At 45.6% G+C, this 20,049-nt stretch overlaps 1 protein-coding gene across 2 annotated transcripts in view; it reads right to left on the bottom strand.

Annotated features, from left to right (window-relative positions):
• ARAP2 (ArfGAP with RhoGAP domain, ankyrin repeat and PH domain 2) overlaps positions 1-20,049 on the bottom strand; it is a 174,635-nt gene that overhangs the window by 12,193 nt on the left and 142,393 nt on the right. For both annotated transcript variants that reach the window (XM_070757103.1, XM_070757104.1), the window contains 3 exons: positions 13,636-13,775; positions 2,557-2,639; positions 409-444 (listed from right to left, as the gene is read on the bottom strand). In XM_070757103.1, the coding sequence (XP_070613204.1) occupies positions 409-444; positions 2,557-2,639; positions 13,636-13,775 (259 nt within the window). The remainder of the gene's footprint in view (positions 1-408; positions 445-2,556; positions 2,640-13,635; positions 13,776-20,049) is intronic.

Genomic DNA, 20,049 nt, shown 5'->3' with positions numbered 1-20,049 from the left:
CTTGTTTTTTATCTTAGGGTGGATATATGTTTATCCCAGGCATGTTTAAATGCAGTGACTGTGGATTTACCAGCCACATCTGCTGGAAGTTTGTTCCAAGCATCTACTACTCTTTCAGTAAAAAAAAATATTCTCTGGTCTTTCCCCCAACTAACCTCAGATTGTGCCCCCTTGTCCTTGTGTTCATTTTCCAATTAAAAACACTTCCCTCCTGGGGCTATCTTTAACAGTAAGAATATTAAAACACGAATATATTTTCTCCAGACTCATTAAGAAACCAGGAGAAAAAGTGACATGGCTGCTTTAATGAATAACGAAGCAGTGCTGTGCTTATGTTTATTTGCAAAAACTTAATCCATCCAATCGTTTACAAAGAATACACCTCCCAATCTAGTATGTCTTACTTACCAATGATGCTTTTCAGACAGCAGTGTTAGACCCCAACTGAAAAATCAAAACAAAATATCTTTTATCGATAGGCATGAAGAATAATTAAGAACGAAAAAAAGACCAACTTTCCCAAAGCCAAATTGTGGCTACCCTGTTCAGAGTGCTCACAGATCACATATAGATCTTACTGATTTCATTACCAAAGTAGATAACACTGATAATGTTATCTACTTTGGTAATGAAATATCAGCAAGAAAACAACCAAGCTCAAATAGAATCAAAGAACTTTTACTTTCAATTGCGAGCTATGAACATTCTTATTAACCCCTGCTGTAAATGTAGAAGAACCCTACAATTTCAAAGGGTGAATTTGATACCCTCCACATTGGCAAAAAGAATCCAAACCGCACATACGAACTGAATAAACAATCTCTCACTGCTAACCCACACTCAATAAAAGACCTTGGAATACTAATATCGAATGACCCAAGTGCTAAAGCCCACTGCAACAGTATCACCAAAAAAGCTTCTAGAGTTGTTAACCTGATCCTACGCAGCTTCTGCTCAGGCAATCTCACACTACTCACAAGAACCTACAAAACTTTTGCCAGACCCATCCTAGACTACTGCTCATCTGTCTGGAACCCATACCACATCTCAGACATCAACACCCTTGAAAATGTCCAAAGATATTTCACCAGAAGAGCCCTTCACTCCTCCACTCGAAACAGAATATCCTACGAAAATAGACTAACAATCCTGGGCCTAGAAAGCCTAGAACTACGGCGCCTAAAACACGATTTGAGTATTGCCCACAAGATCATATGCTGCAACGTCCTACCGGTCAATGACTACTTCAGCTTCAACCGCAACAACACAAGAGCCTGCAACAGATTCAAACTTAATACAAACTGCTCCAAACTTGACTGTAAAAAATATGATTTCAACAATTGAGTTATCGAAGCGTGGAACTCATTACCGGACTCAATTGTGTCAACCCCTAACCCCCAACACTTCTCCCTTAGACTCTCCACGATTGACCTCTCCCGGTTCCTAAGAGGCCAGTCAGGGGCGTACATAAGTGCACTGGTGTGCCTTTCGTCCCCTGTCCAATTGTCTGTCCTTTCTTTCACCTATCATATATATTCTCTTCCTTTCATATATCCTCTTCTCTAAGTTCACTTTTACCCTTATATATATTACCACATGTCTAATTTTCTTCCTATGTATTTGTGTATTGGACAAATGAATAAAATAAAAATAAATAAATAAAATTGTATGTGTTGTTTTTGTTTCATGTTTGAGCATTTCAATTTTTGTGGAAATCTGCTTCTCAAACACTTTGTTGTTGTATATTTGTACATTAAAAGCTTATGCACCAGAGACAAATTCCTTGTGAGTCCAAGCACACATGGCCAATAAAAAACCCTGTTCTGTTCTGTCCTATTATTCAATTCCAATTCCAAAACCTATCCCTATCGTATCCTATTATTATTCTATCCTATTCCTATTCCTATCCTAAGAGCCGGGGTGGCACAGTGGTTAGAGTGCAGCACTGCAGGTTACTTCAGCTAACTGCTAAGTGTACTTCAAAAGTTCAAATCTCACCACTGGCTCAAGGTTGACTCAAAATGAGGACCCAGCTTGTTGGGGGCAAGATGCTGATTCTGTAAACCACTTAGAGAGGGCTGTAAAAGCACTATGATGCAGCATATAAGTCTAAATGCCATTGCTATTCTATTACTATTCTGTCCAATTCCAATTCCATTCCATTCCTATTATTATTATTATTATTATTATTATTATTATTATTATTATTATTAATTGCATTTGTATACCACCCCTCTCCGCAGACTCAGATTCTATTCCTATTCTATATTCCATTCTATATTCCATTAATCCCATAAACAATATGACCCACAGGAGATAGCATACCAAGATTAAAAATAACTCTTCAATAAAGTAATTTCTCAACACCAATGTAATAACAGGAGTCCTCCAAATGGCTAACAATATGGAACTGTGGCTTACCACAGACCAGGTAATAGATACAGATTAGTTCCTTTACTTGTTTTGGTAAAACAAAAATAATAAAAACAACAACAAAATAATTTTAAAAACCCAAGCGTGCTTTTGAATGAAAACCAGCCATTGTGGCTTCCTTACTTTGTTGGTGGCTTCAGTTTTTTCTTCACCCCGAAGTAAAGTTTCAGCGATTTGACAGGAAATGCTTTCTCCGCCTTGCTGCTCTATTGTGGTTGAAAAATGACCGTTAGTGAAACAGAAAACATACCAACCAGGCCTCCAGATCTATTCGTCTTCTGAACATCCTGTTAAAATTTTGTATAAAACGTATAACTCTTCCCTGGAACAAGCTGAGAGGAGGAGAACCTGTGGTCTAGAGGCTAAATAATAATAATAATAATTTAATAATAATAATTCTCCGGGACCGCCTTCTGCCGCACGAATCTCAGTGACCGGTTAGGTCCCACAGAGTTGGCCTTCTCCGGGTCCCATCGACTAAGCCAGCGTTTCCCAACCGGTGTGCCACGGCACACTAGTGTGCCGCGAGACACCGTCAGGTGTGCCGCGGCAAGAGGCGGTGGAGGAGAGTGGGCGGATCGGGCGGGCAATGGGGCAGGGCGGAGAAGCCAGGGGCGCGTTTGGCCGGAGGCACCTACTGCCGCACCTCCCTGCCTCCCCACGGTGCCTCCGGCCAAACGCGCCCCTGGCTTCTCCGCCCTGCCCCATTGCCCGCCCGATCCACCCACTCTCCTCCGCCGCCGCCTCCTGCCTTGGGGCGAGCAATCCGGGAGTCCGGGACTGTGTGGCTTTGCGCCATGAAGAGAAAACGGCCGACTTTTCCCTGCTGCCGTTTTCTCTTCATGGCGCAAAGCCACACAATCCCGGACTCCCGGATCGCTCGCTTCTCCGGTCAGCAAAGCCATCTGCCCAGGAAAGCACCGCGCTGGCCGGAGAAGCGAGCGATCCAGGAGTCCGGGACTGTGTGGCTTTCGGCCGGGCTAACGGGAGGTGGCACGAGGCCGGGCGCTGGGGACGTCTGGGAGGGCGAGGAGGCTGATGGCTGCTGCGCACTCCACTCTCTCTCCGGCTCTCTCTCTCTCTTTCTTTTTCTCTCTGTTGCTGGCGTGGTGAACGAGAGAGAAAGAGAGAGAAAAAGGAGGGGAGAGAGAATGAGAGAAAGAAAGAGAAAGAGAGGGAAAGAAAGCAAGAGAGAGTGAGAAAGGGGGGAAGGAGGGAGAGGGAAAGACATAGAGGGAGGGAAGGAGGGAGAGAGAGAGCAAAAAAGAGAGGAAGAAAGAAAGAGGGATGGAGAGAAAGAAGGGAAGGAAGAGAGAGAAAGAGGGAGGGAGAAATAGAGTGAAATGGAGGAAGAGATTTTTTTTTTGTCCAAACTTTTCTTTAGCCCCCCCACCCCCCCCTTCAGTGTTCCCCAGAATTTTGAAAACATGAATAATGTGCCGTGGCTCAAAAAAGGTTGGGAAACACTGGACTAAGCAATGTCGTTTGGCGGGACCCAGGAGAAGAGCCTTCTCTGTGGCGGCCCCGACCCTCTGGAACCAGCTCCCCCCAGATATCAGAGTTGCCCCCACCCTCCTTGCCTTTCGCAAGCTCCTTAAAACCCACCTCTGTCGTCAGGCATGGGGGAATTGAAATTTCACTTCCCCCTAGGCTTATAGAATTTATACATGGTATGCTTGTATGTATGAGTGGTTCTTTTAATTGGGGTTTTTAGATTATTTTTAATATTAGATTTGTTTACATTGTCTTTTCATTGTTGTTAGCCACCCCGAGTCTTCAGAGAGGGGTGGCATACAAATCTAATAAATAAATAAATAAAATAAAATAAATAAATTTATTAGATTTGTATGCCACCCCTCTCCGAGGACTCGGAGGGGCTCACAACAGCAATAACAATACAATACAATAAGCTACTGCCTTACAGGCAGACTCCCCAGGTTCAAATCCCGCTAAGAGTATGGCTAGCCGACGAGAGCAAAATAGCTTGAAATACTGTACATTTATAGTAGTCTCCCTTCCTTTTCATTATCAGCAAAAATATGTTTCACACACACACACACACACACACACAAAATCTAGTACAGTGATGGTAAACCTTTTTTGGATCGGTTACCAAAAGGTATGCGTGTATGGGCGATGATAGCGTGCCCATGTGTGTCCACACCCATAATGCAATGCCCTCCCCTCCTCCTAACATATGCACAACCCCCCGTACTGCCCCCCTGCGCATGTGTACAGGGCTCACCGAAGCCTCAGGACTTCCGGTAAGCCCGTTGGGCTGCTTTTCACTCTCCCCGGGGTTCTTGAAACATGGAGAGAACAAAAAACAGCCAAGTGGGCCAAACAGAAGTTCAGAAATGAACTTCCAGTTGGCCTATTGGCCTGTTTTGTCATTGGCCAGTTCTTGCCATCCCCAGGATTCAGCCAATTTTTCTGAATCCTGGGGAGAGTGAAAAATGGCTGAAAAGAAGGCCAAAAATCAGTTGGCTGGAGATGACATACTATTAATTTTCTTTGATTTTCTTTTCTACTTAATATGGTGTTTTCTTTTTTAAAAGTGGAAAATTAATAAAAAATATATTTTTAAAAAATATTCACCTGTCCTCAGATTTGGGTCTGTGTGCCACCTGTGGCACACGTGCCATAGGTTTGCCATCACTGGTCTAGTATATACATACATACATACATGCATGCATAGGGATGGGCCGGTCATAATTCGCAGGGGTTCAGGAGAATCTCTAACTAAGATTCTCGGCATCTTGGGGAACCCCCAAATCCCACTCCTGATTGGCCCTGCCAGCTATGCCCCTCCCAAGAATCCACACGCAGCCCGTTTTGGATGCAGGTAAATGTAAGGGAGGCTCAGGGAAGGTGAAAAACAGGCATACTCAAAGTTTGGGAAGGCCGGAAATGGGTCGTTTTCAGCCTCCAGAGGGCCTTCGGAGCCTGGGGAGGTAATTTTCACACTCCCAGAGGCTTGAGGAAAGCCTCTGGATCCAGGGGAGGGCAAATATACCCCTCCCGCCATGGTGCAGGAGGCCTGGGCACCATGGCCACACCCATCCAACAACCGGGCAGAGAATCCCTTGCTAAAAGTTTTGAAGCCCATCTGAACAACAACAACAACAACAATACATTGAAAGCAAGCCAAGTGTGAAATTTTGCTAAAAGCAATTAGATAGGACAACATCTTAGAGATCTTTTGTAAGCTTTTAAAGACCTGGTTTGTTCCATCAGGCATTTGTCTTGTATTGTTCTTTCAGTAAATGAAATGATTTCTAAAACCTCAGACACTTATTATTTGGGTTATTGATTTTCGTTGTTGCTATTGGTTTCAGTCCTTGTACACTGTCCAAATTCATTGCCAAGAGATGATTGACTATAAATCTTTTAACTAAAACTGAATTAAATTTCAAAAAACACCGCACAGATATTCACCAACAATTGAGTCCAACTTGCTAAGGGAAGCAAGGATTTGCTGGCTTCAGTGAACTCATAGGTGATGAGTCCATACATTCGTACAGCAGTTATTTCACACATACACAATCTTGACCTCCTGAAAAGGACTCTTAAGAGATTTCCTACAGTGTTATGCCCCCATTGGAGTCTGAATGTGAGATGGAAGATAAAGAGCTGGAGAGTGGCTCCATTGCGTGTGGAGAAAACTGGGGAAGGGCAAAATCAGGCTGGGCAGAGCAGGGGAGAGGTAGAACAAGGAAGAACAGATTCAGATGAAGACCAAGGCCCACCCCCTCCTCATCCTAGCACTGACAGGGAAGAACACAGAAGAGAGCAACGTGAGATAGGTGGATTTACGAGGAAGGAAAGGGCCCTGATTCCCTTCAAAAGGCACACCTGGGGATGGAGTTTAAAGGAGAGGCAGTTGGGAAGGATGTTGGAACACATAATAATAATAATAATAATAATAATAATAATAATAATAATAATAATAATAATAATTTATCATTATCATTATCATAATTAATTAGATTTGTATGCTGCCCCTCTCTGAAGGTCCCTGTGTGAGATTTCACTAACTGCACAGGTATGGGAAGCAAAATTGCGCTCAACCCCACACTCGTGCTCCAGAGCCATGGAGCTGTGTGCAATTAGCTGTTCCAGCAGGAGCCCACCCCTGCCTGTACCCCATTTTTAGCCTAGACAGCCTCTTGCACTCTTTGCCAGAAAAAATGAATCCTGGAGCACCGTAAGTGTCTCCACTGAGCTCCATTTTCTCTGGCCGAGGCACTGCGTGCTTTTTTTTTTTTCTATTTCCAGGCTGGCCCTATAGGACAGATCTAAGCATCTCACGGTCCAAATTCAGCCCATGTCCTTGAGTTTGACACTTCTGGATTAGAACAACTCCAAGGTCCTTTCCAGCCTTATGTTTCTATGTAGCTCCTGCCTACCTTTTCCAAAGTCAAACAGGTGGCCATGTTTTTGTACACACAACAATACGCACGCACATAGAAACATAGAAGATTGACGGCAGAAAAAGACCTCATGGTCCATCTAATCTGCCCTTATACTATTTCTTGTATTTTATCTTAGGATGGATCTATGTTTATCCCAGGCATGTTTACATTCAGCTACTGTGGATTTACCAACCATGTCTGCTGGAAGTTTGTTCCAAGCATCTACTACTCTTTCAGTAAAATAACATTTTCCCACGTTACTTCAAATCTTTCCCCCAACTAACCTCAGATTGTGCCCCCTTGTTCTTGGGTTCACTCTTCTACTCATACACACTTTCCCAATCACACACACACGAAAAGCAAATGTTTTCTCGAGGCAAATTTCTCCACCGGATAAAAGCCCATAATTAAATAGTAGAGTTTAATTTGTCAATGTGTTTGCAACGATACGGAAAGCTAGAGGTCTGTTGAAATTCATTTTGCAGCTTTTCTTTTTAGAGGCGGAATTGTACCTGCGGGGATTTAAAGCACTGGAACAGAATGTCAGAATCGCCCTACCTACTTTTAAGCTCTGCCGTATTTAAGCCTGACAATATGAAACATTAGGTGCCATTTAGGCAAAAATTAGCTTGGTTCAGAGCACTCTCCCTTCGCCCCACCCCTACTCAGGATTTCATGGCTAATTGGGCTTTTAGTATTTTTTTTTTAAAGATTCTTAACCAATTTGGCTGCAGTAATGAAAGCATCCATCCATGCAGCAGCCATGCACTTATTAATCGAGTTATGAGAAACTGACCGCATTTTTAAAAAATAATAGCGCTGTTCTCTAAGGGTTTTTTTTTTCTTTTCTTTTTCCTAGCCAGGCAATTAATGTAACATTATGCATAGCAAAATAAACACAACCCCTTTGCTGAGATCATGAGTTTCCATAGATTCGTTGTGCTGGGTTTCAGACAAAGCTATTAATTTCAGGGAGAAAATGGAATTTTTAAAAAAAACAAAGAAAAGAAAAAAATGTGCAATGAGCCAAAGGGGAACAAGAAAAAAAGCTTTCCGATCAGCAACTCCAACCTTGCTTTTCCGTAAATAATGATCCAGAATTTATGCAACCCACTTTAAGCCTGAAGATGAGAAGTCTAGACACATAAAAGTACATTTGAAGGGCACAAGCTCAGTTGGATTCCTCTGAGCAGAAAAGGATGTTAGGACACTCTTTGTAATTGGAAATTCACTTGAATTTCCTCGTTTTATCTTGACCATATAGGAGCTTGACAAATCTTGCCGCACGAATCCCAGCGACCGGTTAGGTCCCACAGAGTTGGCCTTCTCCAGGTCCCGTCGACTAAACAATGTTGTCTGGCGGGACCCAGGGGAGGAGCCTTCTCTGTGGTGGCTCTGACCCTCTGGAACCAGCTCCCCCCAGAGATTAGGATTGCCCCCACCTTCCTTGCCTTTCGTAAACTCCTTAAAACCCACCTCTGCCATCAGGCATGGGGGAATTGAAACATCTCCCCCTTGCCCATGTAGTTTTGGTCTATGATTGATTGTGTGCTTGTTTTTTATATATATTGGGGTTGCTTTTATGGACTTTTTAACTTAAAACTGTAAATTAGATTGTTAAATATTAGATTTGTTACTATGTACTGTTTTTGCCATTGTTGTGAGCCGCCCCGAGTCTGCGGAGAGGGGTGGCGTATAAATCCAATAAATCTAATCTAATCTTTCAACAACTGTGGACACTATTAATACCAATAACTACATCTCCCACAATCCCTTTATTAAACTACTGAAGTTTGCAGATGACACAACAGAAATTGGTCTCATTCGAGACAACGATGAATCCGTATATACATGGGAGGTTGAACAACTAGCCTTGTGGGTGCGACCGGAACAATCTGGAACTGAACACACTCAAAACCATAGAAATTGTGGTAGAATGGGAAGAGAAACCCTCCCATTCTACCACTTCTTACAATACTAGACAACACAGTAGAGACCTTCAAATTTGTAGGTTCTATCATATCTCAAGACCTAAAATGGTCACCTAACATCAAAAACATTATCAAAAAATGTAAGGGTTATTGTGTTCTTCTTTGGAAAAATCCCATCAATTTTCCAACTTTTCCCAGCGTTGTGTATTTAGATAGCTGGAAAAAGTATTTACGGGATTTCACTTTATTCTCTATGATAATATTTGCACATTGCTGCAATTGACAGATTTGGAGCTACAATAGTATCGCTACCTAAGAACGCCTTTATTTACAAACTTTTCTAGATAAGAACCGGGTATCCAAGATTTTTTTGCCTTTTCTCAAGAACCATTTTCCACTTTCCGAAAGTGTAACCGGAAAAGGCAGAGTGAAGCCTCTGTGGGGCCTCTCTAGGAATATCCTGGGAGGAAACAGGGCTGGAAAAGGTGGGGAGAAGCCTCTGTGGGGCCTCTCTAGGAATCTCCTGGGAGGAAACAGGGCCTCCACCCTCCCTGTGGTTTCCCCAATCGCACACATTATCTGCTTTTACATTGATTCCTATGGGGAAAATTGCTTCTTCTTACAAACATTTCTACTTAAGAATCTGGTCACGGAACGAATTAAGTTCGTAAGTAGGGGTACCACTGTATTTGCAATCAATGGAAGCAAAATACAAAAATTGGTTGATTGTTGTCAAAAGACCCCAATGTAAAACAAAACAAAATACAAATATTAAAAGTCTGATTACTCTTAGCAGGTAATTACATATTTCCATCAGAATACACAGAAACGTTCAAAAATACTGAACTGTTAATCATAGACCGAGAATAATTATTCAGACCTTCATAATTAATTCACATGTTTACTCCCCTCTCACAAACTTGGTTGCTGCAAGAATCATTGTGACATTTATGGCAGCTAACCAAATACATGCGTTCTGCATATTAATTTGATTTTGAGATGAAAAAATAATATTTTTTTCATCCAGACCCTGTTTACTTATTGCATGAAAATGAAAGGGGTCAGATTCACCACTATTGCAAAAATGAATATTTCCATGCCATTCTTACTCAACAGTAGATTAATAGAGTTGAAGGGACTTTGGAGGTCTTCTAGTCCAACATCCTGCTCAAGCTGAAAGACCTATGCTATTTCAAACAAACGGTTGTCTACTCTCTTCTTCAGAACCTCTAGTGATGGAGCATCCACGACTTCTGGAGGCGAGTTGTTCCACTGATTAATTGTTCTAACTCAGGGGTCAGCAACCTGCAGCTCTGGAGCCATGTGTGGCTCTTGTCAGGATTAGCAATCCTGGGTGATATTTCATTGTACAGTATTACCATATAAGATAAAAGGTAAAATGTAAGCATGCTAATGCTGAGTCATAGGGGTGTGAACTGCAATGTGATTGGGCCAGAGTCTTATAAGTTGCAAATCAACTTCACCATGATTCTGTCTGTCTGCTGTTGTTTGCTGTTGATGGTGGTGGCTGTTAGTTGGCTGCCTGGAACAGTTTTAGCGTGAGTTAAATATTGAGTAGGGTAGTAGCAGTGATACAAAGAAACCTGGATAGGTTTAGTATCTACTGGAAACCTGGATTGGTTTAGTATCTACTTGTAACCTGAATTAATTGAATATCTACTTGTAAGTAAGCTGAATATAACTGATGTAAAGTCCGGGTATATAGAAGACTGAAGCAGAAGATATTTTGCACTGAAGAGTAAAGTATCGTTTTCTACAAATGAGTCTTCGTCTTTTATCTGATTCATTAATTGCCACAATATATTCTCATATCTTATCTAGTCCTCCTGCATTACTCTGCACATATATCCAGACAGCTCTTTCATCCTTCTATTGTGGTTCCCTCTTTCCAGTTGGCACCACAATTTTAAAAGGAGCTTCAGGTTAGGGGAGGGGAGCAACAGGAGGTGCTTCCGGTTAGGGACGGCTTCCAGTTAGTGACCAGGAGGAGACTCTATGGCAAGGGGTGGGTTCAGCTCCACACTTGATAGGGCTTTCGGTTAGGACAGGTAGAGGAAAAAGGATGCCATGCTAGGAGGAGACTCTATGGTGGGGGAACCAGACTTCTGGTTGGCCCCAGAATTGAATGGGGGGGCTTCCTGTTAAGACCTTTGTGACTCCTTGAGTGTTTTAAGGTTGCCGACCCCTGTTTTAACTGTCAAGAAATTTCTTCTTAGTTCTAGTTTGGATCTCTCCTTGATTAGTTTCCGCCCATTGCTTCTTGTCCTGCCCTCAGGTGCTTTGGAGAATAGCTTGACTCCCTCTTCTTTCTGACAGTCCTTCAAATATTGGAAGCCTTCCACCGCATGAGTCCCAGTGACCGATCAGGTCCCACAGAGTCGGCCTTCTCCAGGTCCCATCAACTAAACATGTCGCCTGGTGGGGCCGAGGGGAAGAGCTTTCTCTGTGGGGGGCTCGGTCCTCTGGAACCAGCTCCCCCCAGAGATTCAGACCACCCCACCCTCATTGCTTTCTGCAAGAATTTGAAGACCCACTTGTGCTGAAAGGCCTGGGGATATTAGACATCTGCTCCGCTGATGAATGGAATGTTTGTTTTTGTTAGAATTACAGTGACTGCTTTTTAATAAATTGGGGTTTTAGAATAGTTTGCTTAGTTTTAAACAATTGGATTTAGGATGTTTTGTAATGTTTTTTTAATGCTGTAGGCTGCCCCAAGTCCCTGGATAGGGGTGGCATATAAATCCAATAAATAAATAAATCCAATAAATAAATCCAATAAACAAACAAGATTGCTATTGTGTCACCTCTAGTGCTTCTTTTCTCTAGATTAGACATGTTGTTTTACTGCTACTGTTATGACCTCTGTTGATCGGCCAGCAAAGTCAACTCCTACTTTTTCCACCTGACTCTGGTTTTTCTTTTGTCTGGATTCAACACTGTTATGTTCTCATAGTTGACTCTAACTCTATCTTAGACTTCACCTTCAAAAGATGTATCTTGTCACATATAGGAAGATGCCAGAAAGTAATCACTGGTATGTTGTCGGTTTGGACTGGTTTGGGCGAACTGGTAGCACCGACTGGGGTGAAGCCACCCGCCCACCTGTACATAATGCCATCCAATTTAGGTATGTTTTCATGGCAGGGTGTGTGTGCGAGTAAAGAGCATGTGTGTGCGGCTGTGCGCATGTGCGGAGATGGTTTGGGAGGGGCAAACTGGTAGAGAAGATAAGTGAAAACCACCCCTATTTCTATCCTCTTCCATAACTGAGCCACCTATTAAAAAATCTGGAAGACACAATTTATATCCATTTCTCAAGTGTGACTTCAATACTTCATTCAAGAACATTGTTACAGGACAATAAAAAAAACCCTCTAAGTTTTATAACAACAACAACAACAACAACAGAGTTGGAAAGGATCTTGGAGGTCTTCTTTTCAACCCCCTGCTTAGGTAGGAAACCATACATCACTTCAGACAAATGGTTGTCCAATATCTTCTTTAAAACTTCCAGTGTTGGAGCATTCACAACTTCTGGAGGCAAGTTGTCCCACTGATTAATTGTTCTAACCATCAGGAAATTTCTCTTTAATTCTCCTAAGTTGCTTCTCTCCGTGATTAGTTCCCACCCATTGCTTCTTGTTTTACCTTCAGGAGCTTTGGAGAATAGTTTGATTCCCTTTTCTTTGTGGCAACCCCAGAGATATTGGAACACACTGCTATCATGTCTCCTCTAGTCCTTATTTTGATTGAACTAGACATACCCAGTTCCTGCAACTGTTCTTCATATGTTTTAGCCTCCAGTCCCCTAATCATCTTTGTTGCTCTTCTCTGCACTCTTTCTAGAGTCTGAACATCTTGTTTACATTGTGGCGACCAAAACTGAATGTGGTCTCACCAAGGCCCTATAAAAGTGGTATTAACACTTCACATGATCTTGATTCTATCCCTCTGTTAATGCAGCCTAGAACTGTATTGGCTTTTTTCGCAGATGGCTCATATTTAAATGGTTGTCTACTAAACTCCAAGATCCCTCTCACAGTTACTACTATTGATCAAGGTACCATTTTCATTGTCAGCTCCTCCTTCTGGCCCCCCAATCCCGAAGGACTCAGGGAGGCTTACAATAATAATATAAATACAAATACAAATAGATACAGAACAAACGGTTAAATAAGGTTCAGGGTTAAAGAGTTAAATAAGGTTCAGGAGGGAAGTGAACATAAGAACATAAGAACATAAGAACAAGGGGACACAATCTGAAGTTAGTTGGGAGAAAGATCAAAAGCAACATGAGAAAATATTATTTTACTAAAAGAGTAGTAGATCCTTGGAACAAACTTCCAGCAGACGTGGTTGGTAAATCCACAGTAACTGAATTTAAACATGCCTGGGGTAAACGTATATTCATCCTAAGATAATACAGGAAATAGTATAAGGGCAGACTAGATGGACTGTGAGGTCTTTTTCTGCCGTCAGTCTTCTATGTTTCTATGTAACAATAAGAAGAAGTCGAATACAATATCTAAAACCATAAAGCCCCATAATAAAAAGAACCCATTAATTATAAAACAGTCATAATCACATTCATATGTTCCATTCATACAATTTGGCCATGAAAGATGTACAATTCATGGCCCCCAGGCGTGTCGGCAAAGTCAATTCTTCGTGACCTGGGGGCCATGAATTGTACATCTTCAATTGAATCCTCCCCCCAATCACCCACATAATTGAGAGGAACACCACAGCATCCAGTGTCCGTCTGTCGAAACTCACGTAAAGAGAAGGGGTGGAATTTGGGGGTAAGTTAAAAAGTCATGTGACAGCATTTGTACCTTCATGTCTTTATAAAGCCACAGTTTTCCTTCTCGTAAAACGAAATAGCGGTCTTGAAATTTATTGGCAGATAGAAGTTTGGAGGGTTCTTCTTTGTATTTCAGGTAGCCAGCTTTGATGGGGCCTTTGGAAGTTTCCTCTGTCGAGATAATTTTTAAAAAAGCATTTGGTTCACAATCTTTATATATATAAACACATACATATATATATACATGTGATACATACAGAATATAGTTTGTTGGCTATGAATAAATTAACTACCGTGAAATGGCCCTGGGATGGGCCTAGAGGCAAAAAGGAGCTGTGACGTTCCTTCAATATACCAGGGTGATCCAACAGTAAAAACATACAGCCCCTCCCTGGTACAAAGCTGAAGGGATCAGATCCTGTGGCCTAGAGGTTAATTCTCTGCCTTACAAGGCAGAAGCCCCAGGATCAAATCTCAGTAAGGGTATGGCTAGCTAATGAGGCCAGAACAAGGCTGAAAGAACCGTTGTACCTACCTGAACGGTCTTCTCAGTGCACTGGAAGGAGAGTCCAACATGGGTATTACTCCAATCCTATTGGTAGAGACTGAGTTAGAAATTTACATATTAATTGAGCACCGCCCCCTCTGCTCTCCCCATGAGCCAGTTTTAAAAACGAAAGAAACCATAGTAAGAGGATAACCAAATTTTATTATACAACCATTAACTGACTAACTGACCACTCCGGCGTCCCTGCACCCATAACTGTATCGGGTGGGTTTGGACTCTCCTTCCAGTGCACTGAGAAGACCGTTCAGGTAGGTACAACGGTTCTTCTCCATTGCATCTGGAAGGAGAGTCCAACATGGGATATACCAGAGATTTACGGCCCATGGGAGGGAGAAGGTCTTGTCAGGGACGTTGGAGATAAACAAACACGTTGTAAAACACGTCTCCCAAAAGCCGCCTCTGCTGAGGCGAAGGAGTCCACTTTGTAATGTCGAATGAAAGTTGACGGCGTCGACCATGTTGCCGCTCTGCAGATGTCATCTATGGACGCCTGAGTAGCCCAGGCTGCTGAGGTCGCCGCACTCCTTGTTGAGTGAGCCGTCACTCCTGGTGGTACCGGTTGGTTACGGGCTCTGTATGCCTCCGCAATACATTCCCTGATCCAACGACTAATGGACGCCGATGAAACTCCAAGTCCCTCCTTATCTGATGCAAAGGAAACAAACAACTTTTCCGACTTCCGACAACCTTCTGTGCGTCTGATATAAATCTTGACCGCACGGCGTACATCGATCTTATGCCACCTCAATTCAGACGGGTGGCTGCCGTGTGTACAAAAGTCTGGAAGAATTAATTCCTGTTTCTTATGAAATTCCGAGTTGACCTTCGGTATAAAGGATGGATCTAATCTCAACACCACTCGGTCTGGGTAAAAAATACAAAGGTCAGGGCGAACCGACAAGGCCGCCAACTCTGACACTCTCCGAGCAGACGTAATTGCCACTAGAAAGGCTGTTTTAAGTGACAGTAGTCTCAGCGGAATAGATCTTAGGGGCTCAAACGGTGGTTTCGTCAAGGCCTTGAGGACCAACTGGAGGTCCCACGAGGGAAACCGCCGAATCGGTGGGGAGTGTTGGTTCGAAGCTCCCCGCAGGAAATCCTTCACCCAAGGATGGTAAGTCAATGATCTTACTCCTTCCACTCGTATTATGGTTGCGAGTGCTGCCACATGTCGTTTTAGGGTGTTGGGCGCTAGTCCTCGATCAAGACCCGTCTGCAAAAACTCCAGGACTGTAATGACCGAAGCCTGTTCAATATTGAGGTTCCTTTTATCGCAGAAACTGCAAAAGGCCGCCCATGTCGACTGATAGATCCGTGAAGTAGATGGACGTCTTGCAGCCTGCATTGTCTCAATGACCTTCTCTGGTAGCTTCAATCCTTGTAGCCTGACCCGTTCAAATGCCAAACGGTCAGTTGGAGCCACTGGGGATCGGGATGTTGAAGTTCCCCTTGGCTGAGCGATATCAGGCAGTCCGGGATCCTCCAGGGCGGGGACACCGACAGTGCCACCAGGTCGGAGAACCACGGCCGCCGAGGTCAATGAGGGGCTACTAACAACACCTCCGCCCTCTCTCGCAGGAGTTTGTCCACCACTCGTGGTATCAGATTTGTTGGCGGGAACGCGTACAGCAGTCCCGGCGGCCAGTATGTCCGGAGAGCGTTGATCTCCTCCGCTCCTGGCTGTGGGAATCGAGAGTAAAACCTTGGAAGCTGGGTGTTCCGGGAGCTGGCGAAGAGATCCACCAGCGGAAGGCCAAACCGTTGTACTATTTGTTGAAAAAGGCTTGGATCCAACTTCCACTCTGACTGGTCCAAGGTGGACCGACTCAGCCAGTCCGCTTGTGTATTGCTGACGCCCGCAATGTGCTCTGCTGTTAGGGACTGTAAATGTTGTTCGGCCCACAGAAAGAGAGCCTCCGTCTCTTCCATGAGACGCTGCGACCTTGTGCCCCCCTGATGATTCAGGTGGGCCCTGGTCGCCACGTTGTCCGTAAGCACTAACACATGCTGATGTTGAACCAGAGGTGCAAATGTCTGCAGAGCCAAGAATACCGCTCTTAATTCCAGGAAGTTTATGTTGCCCGATGTAAGGTCCTCTGTCGTCCACAGTCCCTGAGCCATGTGAGCTCCGACGTGGGCACCCCATCCGGTAAGACTGGCATCGGTGGTTAGGATTATCTGGTCCCTTGTCTGGAATGGAGATCCTCTGCTGATTGCTGCCGATGTCCACCATTTCAGGGAGTCCCTGACCTTCCGGGGCAAATGAACCTGTTTGTGAGAATGACTCTCCTTGGTCCTCTGAACCGGTAAAAGGAACCATTGCAATGTCCTGATATGGAATCTGGCCCATGGAACGATGCCAATGGCAGATACTAGGGTTCCCAGTACCTTTGACAGCAAGGAAAGCTGGACTGGTCCCCGTTGGATACTGGCTATCAATTGTTTGATATTGTCCTGTCTCTCCTGTGATAGTGACACGGTGCCTTCTTGAGTATCTATAATCGCTCCCAAGTGTAGGAGCCTGGTGGTAGGTGTCAACTGGCTTTTCTCCACATTGACTGTGAACCCGTGGAGTTCCAGCGTACGCAGTGTCTCGATGAGATCTCTCTCTGCTGCTATTCTGGACCTGGACAAAATGAGTATATCGTCCAGGTAGGCCATGAGTCTGATGGATCGAGCCCGTAGGCTGGCGGTCAACACGTCCAAGAGCTTGGTAAACGTTCGAGGGGCCGATGACAGGCCGAACGGCATGGCTCTGTATTGGAAGTGCCGTCCCTCGGTGCAAAATCGCAGGAATCTGCGGTGATCCGGATGTATTGGGACATGCAAGTAGGCCTCCTTGAGGTCTATGGATGTTAACGTGTCCTGCTTTCTGATGGACGCTAGAATGGTCTGCAGCGAGTGCATCCTGAACCTTCGGTATTTTATAAATAGGTTCAGTTGCTTCAGGTTGAGAATCAACCTGCAGCCTCCTGAGGATTTGGGCACGATGAAAATCATGGAGTAGAACCCCTTGCCCTCCTCCGGCTGCGGGACCGCTTCTATCGCTCGAATGTCGAGTAAGTGGGCGATCTCCTTGCGCAGTTGTAGTTTCTTTTGAATGTCCTTTATGAGTGGGCAGTGTAAGAAGCGGCTTGGCGGTGGTTGTACAAACTCCAGCCTGAGTCCTTGTGTGACTGTAGCCAGAGCCCATTGGTCGGAGGAGGTTGCCTGCCAGGCTCTGCCAAAGTCCTGTAGTTTCCCTCCTAGTGGTTGAAGTGCGGCTGAGTCACTTCGTGCGTTTGAACCCTCTCGAATTATTTCCGCGAAAGGGTCTCCTGGACTGATGATATCCTCTCTGTCTGTCCTGAAAGGCGCCGCGGTCGCTCCTATAGGCCTGTTGGTTGTACTGGCCTTGGGAAAAGGAGCGTTGGCCCTGGTTAGAGGCCATGTTGGAGTCCCATCGAAAGGACTGACGCCGTGAATACGGAGTGAACCTTCTGTCCGGTCGTCTGTTGGCTCTAGGGAGGACCTTCCTCTTATCCTTGTCCTCCACTAGGACCTTTTCCAGTAGATCTCCAAAAAGGGTGGAGCCCTGGAAGGGGCCGGAGGCGAGGCGCCACTTAGACTTAAGGTCGGCCTGCCAGTTTCTCAGCCACAAAAGCCGGCGTGATGACAACGTGGTTGCCATGCTCCTTGTGGAAAATTTAGCCGCGTGGAGGGTAGCGTCCGCCGAAAACTCGGTCGCCGCCAATAATTTACTTAAGTCCTGGCGGAGACGCCCGTCTTCGGGTCCCAGTCGAGCTTGCATCTCTTTGATCCACATTAGTGATGCTCTGTTGATAAATGACGCGGCTGCTGCCGCCCTGAATCCCCAGCCGGACATCAGGTGCGCCTTGCGCAGCAGCGTTTCCGCTTTCCTCTCCTCTGGTTTGAGGCTTTCCCCAGTCTCGGAGGGGACCAAGGCGCTGGAGACAAGCGTCACGACCGGCTGGTCAATTGGCGGGAATTCCAGCAGCTTTTCCACCTCTTCATCAAAGGTGTAAAATTTTCTCTCGATGTTGGAAGGGCCCTGTGCTGCTGCTGGCTGCTGCCACGGTCTCTTTATGCCCTTTACGAATATGCCTGAAGCGGGAAAGTGGTCGGACTCGGGTTGGGGTTCATCCAGGAGTGAGGCCGAGGCTTGTTCTGACTCAGCGGCCTCCGCTGTTTTAGCAGCGCCCGGCAAGTTCATTACCTGCTTGGCTTTGGATAGCAAGGTTCTAAACAACGCCGGTTTAAACAGGCCAATCGAAGGTGGCTGCTCAGGAACATTTTCATCTTCTGAAAGGCCAAATTCCGGATCGCTGTCCTCAAACTGCTCCTGTTCCTCTAACAGGGACCCCAAACCCGAGGGGGGGCGGTGCCGACCACGAACCCATCGTTTGTTGGGGGGGGCCTCCCGTACTGTTGGGCCTCCGGTGCCACATTTTGTGAGTAAGCATTTACTATGAGCTCTTGTAGATCTGGAGGCAGATTCTGCCACGCCCCAGGCTGGGATCGCAAGCCCGCTGCAGTGGGGGTGAATGTGGCTGCTGGCCCCTGGTAACTCCCTCCAGCATGGCCTGCTGAGCCTGGTCTAGCCCATGATGTGCTGGGGGAAGGCATGCTCTGAGGCAGGGGCAGGACTTGCCGGTCTGGGGACCAATCACCTGCTGATGTCACCCCTGTAGGCCCGAAGGTAGCTGGTGATAGGGGTTCTGAAGCATGCCTCTGGCCCAAAGGGAGCCCCGCTGGGGATGCCTGCAATGCCGCCTCAAGTTTCTTTTCCAGCGCTTTAATGCGCTTCTCGGCTTCCTTAATGGAGGAGGAGGAGGCAGATGAATGGGATTTTGCCTTTTCCTTAGGCTTCCCCTTAACCTTCTCCTTAGATGGTGCGGGAGAGCTCGGGACCTCCTTCCCTTGGGTGTCCTCCATATTACTCACGGCTGCCAGGCAATGTAAATCACGTTTTCTTTGCTTTCTGACCTCCGGTAGCTTATCAGGCCCACCTCGTCAGCACAATTCGGCAGAAAAAATGGCGCCCTCGGTTGCCCGGGATTTGCGCGTGCGCATTAGGGCGTCCCAGCCCTTTCGCGCCTTATTGGCCAGCCGCCAGCCGATCTCGCGCCTAAACGGCGCTTGCCGCCTAAATTAGCCCCAACATGGCTGCGCCCAGCCTCCGCGGCTTCGTGGGCTATTGCCTGGGTCTCCCCCGGCCTTGGGGCCTCTCAGTCCGGTCCGGGGCGGCAGGCTCCTTGCCTTCATGGCTCTCCGTCCGGCTCCGCTGCATCGGCGGTTTCGGGGCTGCCGCGGCGGCGGCTGTCCTTTTAGCGGCTCGCTGCCATCAGCTGTGAGGCACTCGGCTCCTTCTCTCTAAGTCGGCAATTCCGAGCCGGCTTCAAGCCTCCCAGTGGGGGGGGCGGACCCCCCCACCTTCGGCTGACAGCCTCGGTATGGCCTCGGAGGCCAGGGACCCCCAGGCTGGATGCTCCTCTGCGGGGTGCTCCCTCTGGGGGATGCAATACCCCTGAGGAGGTTCGTTGGGGGTGGTGCCCGCTGAGGGCAGAGACCCCAGACCGTCTGAATCCTCTTGTATCTTGATGTCCTGAAAAACAAAGCAAAGGGATTAAAACGGTAAAAACAACAGCAACTTATTCACAATTTATTTTCTATTTTGTACATTATTAAAACCTTAAGCTACAACTCAGTGTGTCTCTACTCATTGACTGAGTTTTTAAAACTGGCTCATGGGGAGAGCAGAGGGGGCGGTGCTCAATTAATATGTAAATTTCTAACTCAGTCTCTACCAATAGGATTGGAGTAATACCCATGTTGGACTCTCCTTCCAGATGCAATGGAGAATAGCGCTATCCTAGT

Source organism: Erythrolamprus reginae, chromosome 7, assembly GCF_031021105.1.
Source record: "Erythrolamprus reginae isolate rEryReg1 chromosome 7, rEryReg1.hap1, whole genome shotgun sequence".
Taxonomy (NCBI): domain Eukaryota; kingdom Metazoa; phylum Chordata; class Lepidosauria; order Squamata; family Dipsadidae; genus Erythrolamprus; species Erythrolamprus reginae.
Note: the sequence above shows the minus strand (reverse complement) of the source record. Positions and strands in the feature narration are given on the sequence as shown.